Source organism: Stegodyphus dumicola, chromosome 1 (genome assembly GCF_044657685.1).
Source record: "Stegodyphus dumicola isolate Sdum_Otavi_A_Nest chromosome 1, ASM4465768v1".
NCBI classification, from domain to species: domain Eukaryota; kingdom Metazoa; phylum Arthropoda; class Arachnida; order Araneae; family Eresidae; genus Stegodyphus; species Stegodyphus dumicola.
In genome coordinates this window covers 81,629,687-81,649,984 of record NC_140768.1, presented here as the reverse complement: position 1 = coordinate 81,649,984, position 20,298 = coordinate 81,629,687, and the positions used below count along the sequence as shown (strand labels likewise).

Here is a 20,298-nt window from a genome sequence, read left to right as displayed (position 1 = left end):
TTAAACAAGATTTTTACTTTTACTTTTTATTTTTACTATTTCGTATCGTGTGTTTTAAAATCAAAGTTCGTGGTAACACCAAGTGCTTACTCTCACTCATTAGCCCTAGTGAGCTACATGACCTCATTTTCGCCTTTTACAGTTTCCTATTCATTTAATGATTATATCGCAAGTTTAGATGATTTTCAAGTGTTTCAAAAGACATAGGACTCTTAAATTCACAGTCACCCAGAAGTTTAGACTTTCATTTCGCCTCTCGCCGCCATTTATAATCACACTACATGATATGCCATGACATGCAATTTAGCGAAACTCATTTTATGAGTTCTCTCATTTATTGATCTCACCTTCGGGCGCGGTGTATTTTTAAATACACCTCTTAAATTTTTAACTTTATGGCCTATGGTATAATGATAATATACTGGTAAGAGCTCCTAGTAGCTAAAGCCACCAGTAAAGATATGATCCAAGATCCAAGTTGTTGAAGCAAAGAGAACCACCGACGGCTTCTGGGACTGTTTTGAAATAAATGATTATTTTGTAAATTGTGGAATATGATCAGCTCTCTCTTTTGTATGAAGTTAATAATTTATTTAAGTAAGTTAATAATTTATTTTCTTTTATTGGTGCGTCGACCGAGAAACGGTTCAGGTTCATGTAAATTATTGCAAACATAGGCCAAAAGTCATTTTTCATAATATTTTCGGCTTCCATCAGTACAGTCATAAAATTCTTTAAAATGCAGTTGAACTGCACCTAATATTTTTTTAATGGTTCTTTGGTGCTTTCCATAAGGCATAAGGCTTTTAATCATTGCTATGTATAAATTACTGTTAATAATAATTTTCTATTTTGAAAATACCTAATTAGTTGGAAGTAAAGTCGTTTCGCTAATAATTACGGAAATAATGAATTATCTTGCCTATTCAAAATAATTCAGTTTATTTCTTCATTTAGATTTTTATTTTTTAAATATATCATCATCATCAAATTTAGTCATTTTATTGCACTTTACATCTAATACCATAAAATGTTACAGTTTTAAATACTTGAAATATTTTATATTAAGTACGTTAATTTCAGCCATAGTATTTCCTGTCGAAAAAAAAATAAAATTTCTTATTTCTATAGAAATTTCTAGAAAAAAAACTTTCATAAAATTTGTGAAATGTTATTTCATTGTATTCTTTTATAAATAAACTTAGCAACAACAAATGTAAGAATCCTGAAATAGCATCGAATGTTCCAAGCAAAGATGACTAAATATCGGCAAGTGAGAAAGAAGCGTTGAAATTATTGCTCCGAAGTTTAGAGAAAATTTAAAGTTAAATATTTCGAGAGAACAAATAAAAGAAGAGGCAGTAAAATTACGCTGCTTTGTAGTTTTATTCGAATGTCAGGCTATCGAGCAACAGATTTTAAGTTACTTTTTTTTAAAAAAAAAAGAAACCTAAAACTTAGAAAAAGAAATGCTAAAGAAACTCTTTGAAAGCGGTTAAAATTCTTGTTTTGATTTCAACTAATTCCTTCTAATTCAGAAGAAAAATCGTTGCTTCATGATTAACTAAATTTGTCTATTAATTATTTATTCGAATTTAAGGAGTTGAATCATACTGTCACACTTCAGTATTTCAATTTCAGTTATTCGCAAGAGGACAACCAACTTCGAACATCTGAGGAAAGCATTGTCTACAATTAAAACGATTCCCATGCAAAATAATGGTAATTATTTGTTGCTGTTGTTGTTAATGGCTTCCTAATCAAATATTGAATACGAATACTCAATTCAAATTTAGAGTCGCTTAATTTTTAAAAATTGCATAGGCACCAAACTTGGATCATTTGCATATCAGAACTCACAGTACTTACTTACAAAGTTTCGCGATTGTACCTTTCTTCCTTCTTGGTGCACTAATTTCAATGTTCCCGAGTGTATTACAGATAACAGTGTATACAATGTAACAGAAAGTTTTTATTTCATTGTTCAAGTAAAATTTCACATGTTGTTTTTATTGAATATCTACCCCCGTATGTTGGATAATCAGTTGTCTTCAATGGTATTTATATATATATATATATTGCATTAAAAAATAAAAGGAATTTTCAGATTACTTTTTCATCTTTAATTATATTTACTGAATATATAACTAACATTTCATATTACATTCAATTTCTTTAGGGCGGGTCTCCGTTGCCCCATCAATTATAACCCAGCAGACTTCTTTATTCATAATCTCGCAGTTGTTCCTGGAAAGGAAGCAGAATGCAAAGAAAAAATAAAAGTAAGACTTAAATAGAAAACAATCTCTCTCTCTCTCTCTTTTTTTTTTTTTTTTTTTTTTTTTTTTTTTTTTTTTTTTTTTATCATTCCTTTTTTTAACGATTATGTTTACAGAAAATCTCAATAAATACCATTTGAAAGACAACATTGTCAGTGAAAGCAGACCGTGGCACGTGATCAGTCTGAATGACTTATATGTGCAGCTACCAAATATATTATACCAATCTGAACTGAAAGCCCTTTTAGGGGGCTCATATATCTAGGGCCTCATATTCTGTTATCAGCTATATAACTTTACGCACCGATAGATTTGTGACTTCGCTCAGACATGCTGATCACAAATTCCGAGCCTTAAATTGCTGTCAAACCGGCCACCAGTTTCCCTCAACATTTCGACAAACGTAATTTTTCGAGAAATTTTTGTTTCCACGAATGTTAGTACAGGGAAAGATTCACTTTCATTGAGCAGCTGCTCTATTTCTATCCTCTAGTCTGATATATAAAATGCATACCCATGAGCTCGGCGTTCTTATAGCGATGCTTGTCTTTCGAAATCTGCATGGAGAACGACGATTTGCGCCAGCTGAACACTTTTACTTACTATTCAGCAGCTACCTCTACTACTTCAGCACGTCATTTCCGAAGACACATTCCATTACAAAGTCAGCTTATTTCAATTCCATGTACCTGCCTTCACCTTTGCCAAGTATTTTTGAATACCACTTGTATATTGGAAAATCAGTTGTTTTCAATATATACATATATATTGCATTAAAAATAAAAGGAATTTTAAGATTTTATTCCATTGTTAACTATATTTTTCTTGACATTGCAATAGAAAAAAAAATAGAAGGTACAGGCTATCCCATATGATTTTATTATAATAAAATTCTTTGATTTAAAAAAAAAAAAAAAAAAAAAAAAAAAAAAAAAAAAAAACTAAATATTGTACTAGATTTAGAGCGGATTATGCAACAGCTTTTGTTAAATTTATGTATTAAAGATATGCTTTACAGGTAATTAAATCTCTAATTACTATTACTTCCTTTTTTTACTGTTTCGTTTATTTAAAATCCGCTGTTTCAGACTATCTGTGACCAGTTTGCAAGAGAATCGAGAGTCGCCGAAGCTACTTTGTCGTCTGGATATTCTTACACAGTAAGTTAAATTTAGCACTTTATATAATATTTACTAACTTTTAGCACTGGATGTTACGTAAAGCGGAAAAGAAAAACCTGTAATAAAATAAATAGGAAAATACAAATTTCAACAAATTAAATTTATTCACAGTTCATAAAATTTTGTTCTTGTCCTTGCATTAAAATTTCAGCACTGTATTCACAAAAAAATTAACATACCGGTATATTACTATGAATCTTCCGAAAATTCTTTCATCGTTCCGTGGAAGGTTTCAATTTCATTTCCTTTATTGTTTCATCTAATTCTCCTGCTTCTTTTTCTTCGCTTCTTCTTACTCAAAAAGAATTATTCTTTTTTACTAGCCATCTTCGTATACAAGATTAGTTTAGGTTAATTAATTAAGCAGCTAGCCCTTATGTACCTAAAAGATATCTACCTCAGGAAAGATGCTTTACTGGGAAAATTTCACCAGGAAATTTGTTCGTATTCTCAGTACAAAAGATAAATACCATGAAAAGCCATTCGTACAGCCCTTTCACCAAGATTTTAACTTGGATCATGCTATGAATGTTCATCATTCTTACCCACTCGGCCACTAGTGAAATCTTCTCGTATATAAAAATAGCAAGTTAAATTCAAGAAATTTCAGTTGGATGATGTTCAGTAGGTTACGTTGTAAACAACATTATATTCTTTCAATCAGCTGTGGAACTTTATTGCTCAGATGACTGATTACTGTCCTTTCAATAAGTCTGAACAATTTTGCAAACTTTCACATACAAAAACATTTGAATTAATTGCTACTCAAATTTGCTGCGGTAAGAGACTGAAAATCTTTATGCGCGGAAAAAGAACATGATGTAATGAGTTTCAGTTTAGAGTTTCTTTGGAGGAAGGGTTATAATTGAAACGATTATTGTTGAAAGAGCACATGTCCATATTTTGTCGATTTTGAGATTTTTAACGTTTCCTCATTCTATAAATATAGATGCATTTAGAGCTGAAGCAGCACGTCTCTGATTGAACTCTATGCGCACTGGTAAGCAGTCGAAAATGGTGTTTATTGTTGAAAGGGAACATGTCCAGCCTACGAGCCCTTTCTCCGCTTAACACAGCGTGGGGCGTAGTGCAGGCAAAGAATATGTAGCAGGGGAAACCTCTCGTTGTTGTTGAAACATATTGTTGTGTCTTATTGTGCAGTCTTTGTAAACATTGCATCATCCTTTTCCTAAGGTTTCTTCATTTTTATGTGACTATATAAGACAATCTAATATCTTCATTTTTATATGAATATATATTTTATATGACTATATAAGACAACATATTCCAGCGTCAGCAAAAGAAATTCATATTTTTTCGGATGGTTGCACGGGTCAAAACTGAAATCGTACCGTTTTAAGATTCCTTTTAGCTCTTTCTGTGACCAGACAAAATTTGATTGTCAAGCAACATTTTCCTGTAAGAGGACATAGCTTCCTGCCTTGTGATAGGACTTTCGGTGGTATTAAACGTCACATTACAAAAATGGATCGAGTATTCACACCAGCCCAGTGTAAGAACCTCATCTCTGAAAGCAGTTCCGATGGTAAAAGTTCAACTGTATTGCTGGAAAACAACAACATCGTCTTAGACTTCAACAGTTGGTGCCCAAGATACTTCAAAAGACAAGTTGTGCCTGTGGAGGATATTGCACAAAGAAGATGTACAGGAGCAAAGCAATCTTGTAAAATATCCTATTATTATCATTTCTACAAGAAGGAGGCGGTTTTATTTGCCTATAACTCGTTAAATGGTTTAAAATATCTAAAATTGAAGAGAGTTAGAAATAGTTCTTCCCTCTGCACCAACCTATTCTGGGATGAATGTCATTAACGCAAAGAAAATAGACGATATCAAAAAAGTTGTTTACTACATACCAGAAGAATATAAGAATTTTTACACCATCAAAACGTTACGGCCAATCTCTACAACAACTGCACCTTCCGAGAGCGAAGACAACTTTTAAGTTTAATGTGGTTGGTTAACATTGTTTGACTATACTTGGGTTTTAAATATTGTTTCAATATTATGTTTAGTATTAAGGATTTTTGACAAAAATAATACATTTCTGGGTGTGTGAATGCCATTTTTAATGGGACGAAAAGCCTATAAGCCGTTTTATTTTATTTTGTGACATGTTTCATATTTCGATATATTTCGATTACTTCAATATGCCTTTTTTCTTGAAATAAAGTAAGTTATTCAAAGAAAAATCGATACATATTACCCCTTTTTGCCTCTTTATTGTTGAAAGAGCACATGCCCCCCTTTTTGCCTCTTTATTGTTGAAAGTGCCCTTTCAACAATAAAGAGGCAAAAAGGGGGTTAAAAATTGCCTAGAAATTTTGAAATAGGAATTAACATTGTGAAAAAGTGCCTACAATGTTGTTTTGACTACCTCTTCTTATTTGGAGATCGAAATATGTGGTAACTTTATTCTGGAAAATGTTAGAAGGTTTTCATTGCCTGAGACATTTTTGCCTATTCTGAACGTCTCTGATTTAAAATTCATCTCTTCCGCAGCTGGTGACATTTGAAAACGTTCAAAACGATGGCTAATTTATTCGCAAAATCATCTACCTCATGAGAATTTGACAGAGTTCGAAATTTTTTCTAGTTGCTGTTGAAGTATTTTGGAATTATCTTTTGTTTTTGAAATTGCACCTAATTTATCTTCTGTAGGAAGTTTTCCACCATTTGTCACTTTTAAGTCATTGTCTGATTTTTCTTTCGGCCATTATCAAAAAGTTTCATGTTTCAGACATTATCAAAATATTTCTTGGTTTGGGCTATTATCAAAAATTTCTTGGTCAAAACTGAACATCGGTATCTCGTATTTTCATGATTGTATGCCGTCTGTCTTCTCGTTTACTGATTATTCAACGAGCTGTTGGGAATCAAAGTCTTTGTAGATTTGGTTATTTAAATAATTTTCAAACAAATTAAAGGAAATTGAATTCCATCCAAAAGACTCAGGAAAAAATTACTTGCGAAAACATTAAGGATAAAAAAATGATATGTTACATTTTATTCCAGAATTATTAAACTTAACATATGAGCAATGAATAATTTTAATCAATTTTAAATAAATTAAATAGGAAGGTATTGTCATATTTATTTCACTACAGACGTTAATATCGGTGGAAAGCAGTGGAAAATAAATTAAATTTTTTATTATTTCCAATGATAAATAATTCATAAAATGTTTCCAATTAATTTTCCTTTATTTTTCAGAATAATCAATTAAAGCAGAACTCCAGGTAATATTTTATAGTCCTTTTTTATTTCTCACTAACATTAAAAACTGTTCTAAATTTTCTAACTATACTATTTTCTACTACAAACATGTTATCAATATAGAAAGCACTATACTATTAAATCGACCAATATTCGAAATATTATCGTATATAATACAAACTATACACTTCTCGTCAAAATTAAAGGATATTAACAGGAATAAAACTTAACTGTTATTCATGGGGAAATTATTAAAACTAATTTGTACAAAGTTATTATTTAACACAAATTACCATGTTTTCCAGATTATTAATCTCAAAATATTGAATCAAGTTTATAAAAATTTAAAAGTAATGGAAGAATTATCTTCCCTATTTTATAAATCCTTTCTTTAGTATGATGTACAATCACTTTTGATAAAATGGCAAACATCACATATTTATTTCATAGAATTAACCAAAGGTCCTGTAGAAATGCACGCCGCTGTTTTGAAACTGAATTGTTCAGATTCTAGAGAGCCCGGGAAGATATAAAGAACACTGCCATACATCCATCTAAACCACTCAAATATGTCAATATGATTCAAGTCGAGTGAGGAAGTTTGTGAATCCAATGAAGTGATATCTTCTGTTTCTAAGTATTCTGATGTCAGTGATTGGCAGGGCGAATATTGTCATCCAGTAACTAAAGTTCTAGGACAATAGCACCCCATAACAGCCTTATATGCGATTCCCCTACTTATCTTGGAGAGGTCAAGAAGTCTTCATCAAAGGTATCAGCCCGATGCTGCCATTTTTTAATCATTCCACCATAAAATTGTTTCTTTGGAAACAGATCTTTCGTGCAAGTTGCATTTCCTTGCTCTCTCTCTAACTTTAAACAGTGAACGTGTTTTTTTGGATTGTCCTTTAATTTTGATGAGTAGTTTAGTATAAAATAAAAATTGTCATATTTTATCTATTATTATTTTCAGACAAATTTACGTAATGATTATCGTTTTGAACAGGTCATTCTTGATTTTAAATCTCTGATTTTTTTAACATCAAATTATGATTAACGTAAGAAATACGTTAAAAATAGATGTCCTGTACTCCAAAAATGATTCTTAAGCTACATTTTTTAAAACGGTACTGAAGTTCCTTATTTTAATGCTCAGGTATAAAGCAGGCTGGTGCAGACAATTCAGAGCTGTTCTGTGGAGATCATGGTTAAGTCTGATGAGAGAACCCATGCTTACTAAAGTTAGATTGATCCAAAATATCGTAAGTAATATATATATATATATATATATATATATATAATGTAAATATGTAAATTATAATTTAAACTAGCAATAACCCCTCCTTCCGTAGTTTTAATATGAATTTTCCCCTTTCCATCCTAAAAATAGTAATACCTTTTTCTGCACTGTATCATTTCGAGACTAATCCATGTCATCGGTGGTGACGTAAATGGAACTTAACTCAAGCGCCCAATAATAATTTTACAGCTTTATTAATTATCCAATCAAATGCACTGGAAACTGAAACTAACTCATTTAGAATTAAGATTTAAACCTATGATTGCTGCTTCTCTTTTTACCCCAAAACGATCCAAAATGTAAACGTTTTGAAATAGGTACGAATTAGAATCCTAAGTTGTTGCTGGCCGCAACATGTTTTTTGAAATAAAAATGAATATTTTATCTGCCTCGGCTGCCAAGTTGCTCTTTATAATAGATCTATATAAGATCTTGAAGCGCTTAAGCTGCTTAAGATTGAAATTTAGTGAAAATTTAATTTTATGAAAGAATATATGTAATAAAATTTAATTTTATGAAAGAATATTTGTAATATAAAGGTCATGAAAAAAAAAAAACAAATTACTGTAAATTTAGATAAAGAAAACTGTGTGAAACGACAAAGCATTTTAACTAGGTATTAAACTTATTGAAATAGTTAAATTTCACTTGACAATTTTTTTAACTTAAGAAAGTCTGAAACCGAACAATGCATGTTAATTAAAGGAATTAATGGTGACTGATGACTGGTATATCTTCTTGCAGGCGAAAGGAGATCGAAACCGGGCAGCGGGCAACATTGCTCAGTAGTTGCGCACTGCAAATAGACGTCAGTTGTCTCGGTTTACTGTGACACATAACTTCATAAATGGGGCCTATTCCCCCAACGTCCATTCCATTTACAGCAACCCATCGGGGGCAACGTTTACAGCAGTGCAGAGAACAAAACTGAACACCTCATAAATAGTGTCTCTTTACCGATCAGAGTCGTTTCAGTCTGACAAATGTTTCTCAGTAAGAGCAAATATGCAGAGAGATAGGGATACGCTTTCATCCCACCCTTGGGGGCATTGGGGGGTTTTGGCGGGAGACATTATGATGAACGAACGGACGGAATTCCAGACAGTTACTGGAGCTCGTTAATGTAATAGTTATCGTTTCCCACGTGCATCTTTCCGGGGTCCCAACTTTGTTTTTGCCGATGACAATCCACGGACACACTGGACTCATGTCACTCAGTGCCTGGAAAGTGCAGATAACCACAGAAAGAACTGGCCAGCGTAATTCCCTGATTTAAATCACTTTAAATATGTGTGGGATATTTTATGCAGATGCCTGGTGGCACGATGTTATCCACCGAAGAACATCAGGCAACTGAAACAGATGCTTTTTGAAGTCTGGGAACTCTTACCCTGAAAACTGTTAGAAAATCAGGTGTTGAGCATGGACAGATGGTGCAACATAAACATTGCAGTTAAGGGAGACTAATATCCTTTACTAAAGCTTTTTGGTTTGTTGTTCTCCCTCCGTCTTAGCCAGATAATTTTTTTGTGCCAAAGCCATTCTGTCAATAAAGCCTTTTTATGTTCGTTCCGTACTGTATTCGTCATTGAATTTTTTACTACTATATTTTCTTCATTCTTTAAGTACTACATTGTGCCTCAGTAGTATGAATTTCATATTTCTGAGTTGATGTTTACGGAATTACGACCAAAATCGGAAAAGTTGCTTTAGCACATTAGTATACTTATGAATATTTTTTACCTAACTTAAATTTGTTCGTATATTTTTATATCTCAAATATAAATATGTATTCACTCCTCAACCAGGGTATTTCTAAAATAGATGGCAAAAATGAAAAGGCGGGTAGATAATACCGAAATAGGCAGATTTTGCAATGGAATGCATACGCGGATATGGCACGGTAAGGAAAGCATGAATAACAGGTAAGTAAAACAAACAAGTAAGTCAAAAAAAATTTAGTAATTCAACTTCAAGTAGGTGCTCGAAACGTAAGCCACCAACAATAATATAAGATAAGATCTCGGGCATTTCACCAACATTTCCAGCAGCAGCTGACGGTGTGACCACTAATTCTTGATTTAATGAGACTTTCGTAGATCATGCTCTTAAGGTGCTGCCAGAAGAAGAAATCTATGTCATATCTAGTAACCGTTGCGACTAAAGAAGAGCTTTGCCTCGGCCGCGGGACTGTGGTGATTTATTGCCCGCAGCTGTACAATGCTTTGGTGTTTTAGCGAAGGTTTTCTCGTGGCGATATTTTACCTCAATCACAATAGAACTCTTCGGTGACGAATTCAAGTAATTCAACTCCTTCGAATTTGGAAACACTGACTGGCCCCGCGGGCCCCACACATCCATTCCATTGATACATGGGACCGTTAGTAGTATCGAGGTAACTTCTGCCATTACTGCTAAAATGTGCTGGCGCTCGTGTTGAAGCCAAATTCGTAATGCGAACAGCTGGAGGAACAAAGGAAAGAAATTTTGGTGAGATATCTTATTGGAAACTACCGTATGTGTTTCATTCCAGCATCTATTAGACTATACAATCCTAATAAGTAGTTACGTACATGGCAGCCCAAACAATAATGAAGAATATTTCCCAGTAGGCATGGAATCTCGTAGCATGTGGATTAAGATGCACCTATAGGTTACAACTGTGGATGTGTTTCCGCTTTTATTATGTACCCGAATTTACAAACGTTACCTCATCAGTGAAAAAGACGTAAAAGAAGTCCGGATTTGCTACAGCCTTCTTGAGATACTGCAGGACAAAGTTAACACGCAGAGGATAATCGTCGGGTTTGAATCCTGCATCTTCTCTGAAAATGAACATCTAGGGATGTATTTCTTCCTAATTTAAAGTTCTTCGAGTGATTGTTTGGATCACATCCAACAGCTCTCATGCTTTATAGCAAGATTATCATCAGAGGTACGTATTAGTTTCTTTTAGCGCAGAAATTCAGCGATATCTTTCCCTGCCCACAATCATGTCTGAAAGCAATCTGAGCAAGCAGAGACATCTGGCACAGTTGATGTTGCTCCAAGACCACCTCATAGTGGAGCGAGTTGAAAACTATGAACTTCAAGTATAGCGAAGCTAGTCGACACATGAAACTGACTCCGTTAACTCAGATAAACCCTAGTGACACTGATTGTTGTACCGATAGAATCGACTTAATTACGGAGAAGGCATAGATGTTTGTAAGCGTATAGTGTCTATGCAGCAAGTGGTCACTCAAAATACAGGGAGAGACGAAAGTTCTGTCGAAAGGTTTTCGTTAGGAGCGGAGAGATGGGAAAACCTTTGGACCATCCCTTCCCAGGGTGCTCTTCCTCAAAATTGGGGTGGAATTGCACAGTTAGTGAGGTGGATCTACACCTGTTCGACCAATGGTCAATTTCTGGTGTCTTACCCACATCTACTGTAATTGTTTTCTGCGCATCCTTGGCGCATTATGTCCTTTTCCGTCCGCAGCCGTACAGATAAAATGCATATCGGCAAGCTCCGACTTTGTGTAGGTGTACTTCTCAGAATCGCCCGAGATATGATGGTTTATGACAAAGAACGGCTTTTATTAACCAGTGTCAACTGCGCTCTCTACCATCTCAACGCCCTATTTCTGCGCGCATATTTCATTATAAAATCTACTTATTTTGGTCATTTCTACCTGTCTTTTTAATTTGCCGAATGTTTTAGAATTATGGTGTGTGTGTGTGTATATATGTATAATTGGAAAATGTTCAATATATTCCATATAGCCTCTCAATGTAACAGTAGTAATAACAATTTTAATTTAAGATCTTTGTGAAATATAATATGAATATTTCTCTCATTTGTACAGTTCATTGCATTGCTACTTGGACTCATCTATCTGAACCAAAAGTTGGATCAAAAGGGAGTCATGAACATCAATGGTGCTTTGTTCCTTGTACTCACAAATATTACTTTCCAGAACATGTTTTCAGTAGTTAATGTGAGTATTTTTTTTTTTTTTTTTTTTGAAATATTTTTTTGCGTTTATTCGAGTATTATTTCGGAAAAAAAATACCTGAACTAAGATTGAATTCGCAGTATAATATCACATCTTTAATCAGAGTTACAAATGGCACAGCGATGACTAAAGGAGCGGATTGATCTTATAACTTTACTCAAAAGAAATGGTTGTAAGCAATAATTCTTTTCGATGTTTTCTTTAAACCTTTCGTTCTAAATCACGGAAATTCAGATTCTATTTCGTTGCGAATTTGTCAGTACAGCAACAGCTTTAATAGTTAGGTGTAGGGGGTCATAATAATGAAATAACCCAAATTTTGAAACAGAACCTAATTAAAAATCCTACAAAACTTATTTATTTGAAATGATATCTCTGTGAACTAAAGTACAAAAAGTTTAGTCGGTATTTTCAGCAATATCAGAAATAAGGACAATGAAAAAATCGGAAATCTTTTGGACTTCAATTGCAGTTTTATTCAGAAATTTTCATTTCAGATTTATCTGAATACGCAAATTATTAGTAACAACAGCATGATATTTATTTTTCTTTCCATATACCTGAGTAACCTTAAATATATTGACTTTTGCATTAATTGTTACAGTAAAGAAGCATATCTTCTTAAAATTTACGCTGAGTTATACAAAATTAAAGAAGCTATTTTTAGCAATACACTATTTAACATGCATGACGATTTCAGCATAGAATTAATTAGAAGCGAATGACTTCCGTATACCAAAATTCTTATTCTTCGAAAGAAAATTGCATAATTTCACTCATATGTTTAAAAATATATGAATCAATTAACAGTTTTAAGAAACTTTCGGCTAATTCATTTCTAAAGGTCGTAAGACTTAACAAGGTTTACTTAGAATTATGTTGAGGCTTTTGTAGAGTCTTTGAAGTTACTTTCAATCGTAAATTAAATTTTCCACTTTTTAACCACTATTAGCATCAAGCTACAACGCTTAAAATCAGATTTTGAAGTCTTGCCATAAGCTGTTTGACAAACTGAATCGGAACCCATCTCATCGGTTTTTTTAGAATTTACTAATAAAACATAATTAGAAGTTCTTCAATCCATTTAAAATCTTATTCATCATTTACCATCTGCTAACTTCTTTAAGTGACGATAAACTTCGCTGATATATTTAGACAGTGTATCCAATAGAGTGTAAGTTCTTAGTAGCAGTAAACGGATTCATTTTTCTTGGTTAGTAAAGCTTCAGTTAATTCATTTGTAGGAAGTTCTCCCGGAAATCGATATCATTCAAAATTAATTTTACCTGCCCAAGTTGCAACAGTAAATTATACATAAAACATCATTGTTCTTAATACATACACATTATTCTTAAAAAACTTGAACATCTAGAAGGAATGTAATTACAGCTTTTATTTTTGCTAGTATATAAAGAAAGAAACACAAAACAAATTTTTAGAATTTCAAAGCAATGTGTATCATGTACGAAGTTAGTTTTTGTGTGTTCACTTCTAGTTTGCGTTGCTCGCTTTATACGCAGTTGCACTGCATTCAATTCAATTTCAACGTTTCTTAAAAACAGCTATCCAAGCTACATTAACCCGAATCCAAAATTCATTATTTTTTAGAGAACTGAACTCATAACATATCACCTTTTTTTTGAACTTATCTACACATCTTCAGGTCTAGACAACCGAGAAAAAATTTTTAATTATTTTTATACGAAGAAGGCTTGTGGTTTTACCATATTCAAATTACCTAACCCAATCTAACCTTGAATTTTTCTAAGTGGCGACTAACTGTGGAACCCAATAACACCTCAAATAAGCATGCCCTTGCTTTCAAAGACTGATTAATTATTATAAGCATTATTATTTTCTTTTACAGTAACGGACACATATACTACCATCTCCATTGCATAAACAGAACTATAATTCATCTGAGAAAGCGCCGTCTTGCTACTTAGTGTGCATACTTTCGATGTACCACTATACTCTGGTAGTTCATGAAGTGGGAATGATAACCTGTAAGGGATTGAACGCTTTCGCAAAACAGAGCGTAATAAACGGTAACGAACTGCGAAAGATACTCGTTACCGTTCGCCATTGCTATGCCAGTTCTATCAACGGTCAGCCAAAGACATCCCTATGAAACGACGATCCTCTGTCACCCATAACTGTGGGAGAAATCTAAAATCTTTTGTTCTTGTCTTACGTTCTTTGTCTCCTGTCTTCAAATCAATCTCTGCACACTGTTTCAGTTAGAAACAGTCTTCTTCATTCGCCTGTTAATATCCCGAAAATTAGCAATATGTTTCTCTTGCCAGTATTGCATCCTCTCTATAAAAATTGCTGATGTAATTACACAATTGCTTTACACAACACAGAAGCTTTCTTATCCTTTATTAAACCATGATTAAAACTCCTATTCAGCCACGAAGCCTTGTAAAAATATAAAAGATAATTTACAAATGAGATCTTATTTTCATAGCTTTGGAGTTTATTTACCAATGAAGATTAAATGTTAACCATTTGTTTCATATAGCCTATTTTGAGTATCCTGAAACACTAAAATTTTAGCTATATTCCTTTTGCATTTTCTACTTTTTAAGAACAAATGTGAATATATGTTGTATTTCAACACATTTTATTTTTAATATGATAAAGTCCTCCTCAAAAAATTTTAATTCATCGATTTGAAGATTAGTATATTTTTCCGCTTCTTGACGTACGTTTTATATTGACTAAATTTACTCCTTCTAATTCCTGATAAAAATTCATTAGAGATTTTGTCGCAGATTTATATTTAAATAAATCAGTATGTAATAAATATACAATCGTAAGGATTTTCAATAAATCCTTATTACAGTCATTGGAGAGTTTAAGAGAAAAATGCTCGATATCATTGCTTGGCATTTTTTTCCTTCTCAAAAATGATTTAAAATTTGAATTTTCAAATTGTAATTAAAATTATGTACTGAAAAAGATAATTTGTTATAGCAATACATAGAAATATTTTATTTGTACAGGCCTTTTGTTTGGAACAACCTATATTTTTAAGAGAACATTGGAATGGAATGTACAGAACGGATGTGTACTTCCTTTGCAAAACACTAGCAGAGGTAAGAAGCATAAATACCTAACATTAACAGTTTCCAAAAGTTGGAATTTAATAACACCTTTATCTGAATTTTCCAAAAATAAAACCGATGTGCTTTTAAAAAATAAAATATTAATGCAACTCTTTCTTATTTTAAGGAATTTTCTTTAAAAAATAAAAAAAAAGTTCCCTGAATGTTGACCAGTTTTAAGACATCTTTTGATAAATTACGGAAAAAGACTTCTAAATTCAAATGAAATAAAGTGAAATAAATAGGAAGAAACTAGGTTTCTCTCTGTTATCCATAACGCTAATTTTATATTTATTTAGCTGCCCATAAAATTCAATCATAACTCTAATAAATATTTTCTATAGATCATTTTGTTAATATTTTATAAAACTTCCGAAAATTAAGTATAGATTCTTTATTATCCATTCTTTAGAATGATAACCCAATGTGACTTTTAAATATATTATATTTGACCCTTCAAATATGTAGCGCAGCGGCGCAGTCAATAATCCATATAATTTTTGCCGCCTCAAATCTATATTAATATTAAAGTCTAATCTTAACAACTCGGTATTAACTTCTATACTAAGAAAAATAACTCATGTTTTGCGTACTAAGTGTATTAGAAAACTGCAATAAAAATAAATCACAGAAAGGAAATATCTTTACCAGAAAAAATTACGAAAATTAAGAGCATAAAACCATAAGCGGGAAAATGTTCTGTAAATGACCAATATACTATATTCATCACTATATGCTTATTTTATTATATTTTGTTTCTTAAGGGACAAATCATCCTCTTTACAGGAGTTATATAAAAATAGATTCGTACATTATAAAACATGCTGTAGCTGTCGTACTAATAGAGCTAGAAAGTAAATATGAAAAGATAATGTACAAAATAAAATTATATTTACAGGTTTCCAAGACATTGCTAACAAAATATAGCAATGTGGATGTTTTTTAACAATAAAGTAAACGTAGTCAGTATTATAGCTTTATAATAGATAACAGCAAGCAAACAGTATACAAACAGTAAACAAAATTAAATAATAAATGAATAATATTAATTCAAGTTTAACCTAAGGTGGATAAATTAAAATACAACTCAAACTTTGCACAACAATGAGCAGTAAAGTTAATAAAACAACTCGTGAAATTAATCAAAAATTTCACTGTACACAATATTTCGGGTAAAAACGCTGTTAAACATTGATGCAAATATAATACACATGCACAGTACTTTAAACTAAATGTAAGCTTCAGAGCAAAAAAATCCGCCTTTCCGTTAACTAAAACGTAACGATAAATTGCGATACAATCAGAGCTAAACAACGAACATTACTTTTTCGCTCAGATAGGGAAAAATTCTTCAGTTCTTTCACGTTGCTGGAGGAAAAGGGTGAAAAAGAGAATCCCTTTGACCCCCCCCTTGAACAGCTGACTGCGTCCACGGTACACACATCCGAATTTTCAAGTGTAAGATGATATTCTGTTTTTCTGATTGAGCCAACCAAAATGTCTTGAGCATTTGAATTTTCATACTGAATGAACAAAAATATTTAGGGAAAATTCCTAAGAATTTCTAGTCTTAGTAGAAATGCAAAAGTTAGCTTAAGAGAAATACATGCAGTTAATTTAATAAATGAATACCAAATATGTTTTAGTTCTTCTGTTTCATAATTTTCTTTCAAAATTTTTCTTTAGGCACCTCTGTTAATATTCATGACAGTTCTTTTTACATCCATTCTCTATTGGATGGTCGGTAAGTTTTCAAACTGCTTTATTCTTAAGTAGCTGTATTTACCTTAAAGCAATTTATGTGAAATCTATCATCGCATTTTATTTATAGCCATATTACTGTTATATCCCTTTAGGTCTCAATTCTGATTACCAAGCATTTCTAATCTGTCTGGCTATTGTAATACTTGTGGCAAACACAGCAGCCTCATTTGGTACGTATCCATTGATGTATTCTAAGTTACATGAATTTTTTAGAAATCAGTATGATACGTTTTCAAGGAACTTATTAAAAATAGAATGGCATATCAAATGATAACTCGCGTCTTTTGTGTGTTTCAAACATTTTGTGAAAGAGTCAGTGAAGAAAATTGAATTTTTAAAAATTTATTTGTTAATTAGAAATCGAAAGGTTTACTTACACTTTTAAGTAAAGAATGTTTCATTCAAAATCTGTGGTATATGCATTTAACACGTACAGTGTGATGAATTTTTAGTATACTGTGCGTCTAAAGCAAAGGTAGTGCAACTGCAGGGTTTTTAAATGCCAAACTGTGCACTTGTTTGGGATCACCATAACAGCAGATTGCATAGGTTGCGCGTTTTATACGTAGGATTTCGATCCAGTGCTTTCTATTCTAAGTAACAGATTAAAGTTGATATATTTTCTTCTTTTACATCCAATTACAATTTCCTTAAAAGATTATGCTAATTTATTTCCAATAGTCTTTGTTATGTTTCTAATTGATTCACTTATCCTCAACAACTATTTTGTTTCCTTTTACAGGTTATATGGTATCTTGTATTAGTGGTTCTCTAAATATAGCTCTCAGCATTGGAACACCCCTGCTGATGCCACTATTACTGTTTGGCGGGTTCTACTTAAACAATGCGTAAGTTCATTTTACAAATTATTTTGATTGCCTTCGTTAGACTTTGACAAAATTACGGAGCAAAACATTTTCTTTAATCTTTTATCGAGTTGATCAAAAAGAAACAATATGAGACCATTCAAATCTTGATAAATTACACTCAAATGCTGTCTGAAAGTCTTTTCATCGAAATATGTCTGTGCAATCTAAATATTCCCTATGTACTTAAAATGTTAAATCTTCATTTTGGATTTCAGCCTTGGTTGGTTTGGTTTATCTAAATATGGCAAAGCACTCAAGGGCTATCTGCCTAATGAGAGGGAGCAATCGTGGAGGACTTTATAAGGCAAACTAGCTCGTATAGATGTTACACATAGGGAAAACCACAAAAACGCCTATGTAGCCATAGCAAATGAAAAGCATATGTCCACTCCATTGGAATGGAATAGTGTTGGGTGTTAATTGTAAGAATCGGTTACGGATAATGGAGGCAGTTTGACACACTAAAGAATGCCAATTTTGATATTCTTCCAGATGTTAACTTGACTGAATCTTATATCTCAGTATGTATTTTTGTCACATTGTTTTCACCAGTTTTTCTCTTTGTTAGGTAGAATATCAACAGATAGTGTTATTATTTTAAAAAAAGCTATGTACACTGCAATACCAAATATTACTTTCGTTATTACTTTACTCTGCTCAAATTTCTAGAATTTACAATATGTTGCATAATTTTCTTAAAGGATTACAAAAATCTTCTTATCAGTAAATGATAAAACGATTTAAGAACTATTAATCAAAATACCTGCCCCGACATCCATACGCCTATTTCAGTCATCCTTTGTTAGTGCCCTGATGAACTTGACTGAGACTCTGAAGCTCTTAATATCAACACGAATCTTTTTCAGATTCATTTTTACTTTAAGGCGTAGGAAATAATTTGTAGCAGGCAAATTATATGGAAATAAATCTAGATTTCTATCGCAATTAAATCATTCACGATTAAAGCTGTTAAACACGTAATGATGTAAATCGCATTCAATTAGTTACAGCTACAATATATAACACAACGACTGCTTCATTCAGTCACATATCTTAAAAATTAATTAGTAAATAGTAAAACTGAATGAAGAAGGATTAATGTTTTCTGCATTTTCTTATGCTATAACAAGCAATTTCAAATGCCTAGGAAATATCTTGTCTTTCTTCTTCAAAATGTTTCACTTTTCCAACTACAAAAAAAGTATTTTCAGACTGTAACCTTATTTCACTTTATTACAGCTCTGTACCTGCCTACTTCATCTGGATCAAGTACATATCTTGGTTTTACTATGGAAATGAAGCTTTGACGATAAATCAGTGGTCTACGATAAAAAATATCAGTAAGTATATTCCTTTTATTCAGTTTGTTTTAAATATAATATTGAATCAAATTTATCTTGCTTTCAATGTTAAAAATATCCGGAGCTTTAACGCAAACGGGAGTTGAGGCTGTTGTGCTGTATACTGTCATTTTTGTAAATAATGCTTAAACTTCATTGAATGCTTAAACTCATAAAATCTGATGCTGGCACATCTCCAATATTCCTGCATGTTAGAACTTCATCTGTTGCTTTATATTTAATTAAATGATACAATTTTGCATTTCTGTTTGATTATAGCTATCGTGAATGCTGGTTCATTCATGTTTATATGTCCCCAAAATCGAAATTTTAATATACTTGACCACTTACAGCTGATTTGCTTTAATCCACTGAAACGTTTAAAATATGCATTATATCCGATGCCTCCATACAGTATCTGAAATGGGAGGAAACCTGTAATGCATCTTATATAGAGGACCGCATAATGTGGATTTTAAAATGTCTTTTAAAATATCCCCTTAGTACGTAGAGGAAAAAAACAGGTACAAAATCAACGCACTCTGTTCATCTGCACTGAAGATGTTCATAAGAAAGAAGTACGTAAAATCAAGTTACCTTAGAGAAGTCGACGATAATGTCAGCCTTAAGAAGGAATATAACGATTGTTTTGAATTACAAAAGCAATCAAGCGTAAATAATAAACTAATACGCAAAAGCATTTCTAAAAGAAGTCATAAATTTAAAATTAATGATTCATTTTGTTATTGAACACCTATCAATTTTCAAAAATAAAGGACTTTATTAAGGAATTCAAAAACGCTGTATGACTTCAAATACTTTACATGAATTTTCCATACCTGATTGATAAATTTGAAGTTATCCTTAAACTTATTCAAAACTCCAGTGTCTTCTAGCACTGTGTTCCTTTAAAAGCAAACCAGTAATATAAAACATTTTTCACTGTTCCGTGAGAAATGTTTTTTTATCAATCTAATTCACACAATTTTTTTTCATAGTTGCAACATCTATAACTACTATCTGCGATTATAAACATACCAATCTACACTGCAACAGCTAAATAACCGTACAAATGTCCAAAATGTGTCCGTCCTCATAAAAACACTGTAAGATTCTCCATAATAAACTAAGACTATTCTGCCGGTTCTTGATTGAGAATAAATAAATGACTAGTATATTTATTCAAATCTGCGTATCATATTTATATCATATGTGCAAAA

At 32.2% G+C, this 20,298-nt stretch overlaps 2 protein-coding genes across 4 annotated transcripts in view; one reads left to right on the top strand and one right to left on the bottom strand.

The window, feature by feature from the left end:
* The window catches only part of LOC118191660 (uncharacterized), a 147,385-nt gene that overhangs the window by 65,721 nt on the left and 61,366 nt on the right, over window positions 1-20,298 (bottom strand). The gene's annotated exons all lie outside the window — the stretch shown is intronic.
* Window positions 1-20,298, top strand: part of w (eye pigment precursor family transporter white) — a 105,235-nt gene that overhangs the window by 76,364 nt on the left and 8,573 nt on the right. For all 3 annotated transcript variants that reach the window (XM_085816988.1, XM_085816994.1, XM_085816996.1), the window contains 10 exons: window positions 2,180-2,282; window positions 3,368-3,439; window positions 6,695-6,720; window positions 7,854-7,959; window positions 11,846-11,977; window positions 15,004-15,096; window positions 16,792-16,849; window positions 16,962-17,039; window positions 17,612-17,717; window positions 18,978-19,078. In XM_085816988.1, the coding sequence (XP_085673114.1) occupies window positions 2,180-2,282; window positions 3,368-3,439; window positions 6,695-6,720; window positions 7,854-7,959; window positions 11,846-11,977; window positions 15,004-15,096; window positions 16,792-16,849; window positions 16,962-17,039; window positions 17,612-17,717; window positions 18,978-19,078 (875 nt within the window). The remainder of the gene's footprint in view (window positions 1-2,179; window positions 2,283-3,367; window positions 3,440-6,694; window positions 6,721-7,853; window positions 7,960-11,845; window positions 11,978-15,003; window positions 15,097-16,791; window positions 16,850-16,961; window positions 17,040-17,611; window positions 17,718-18,977; window positions 19,079-20,298) is intronic.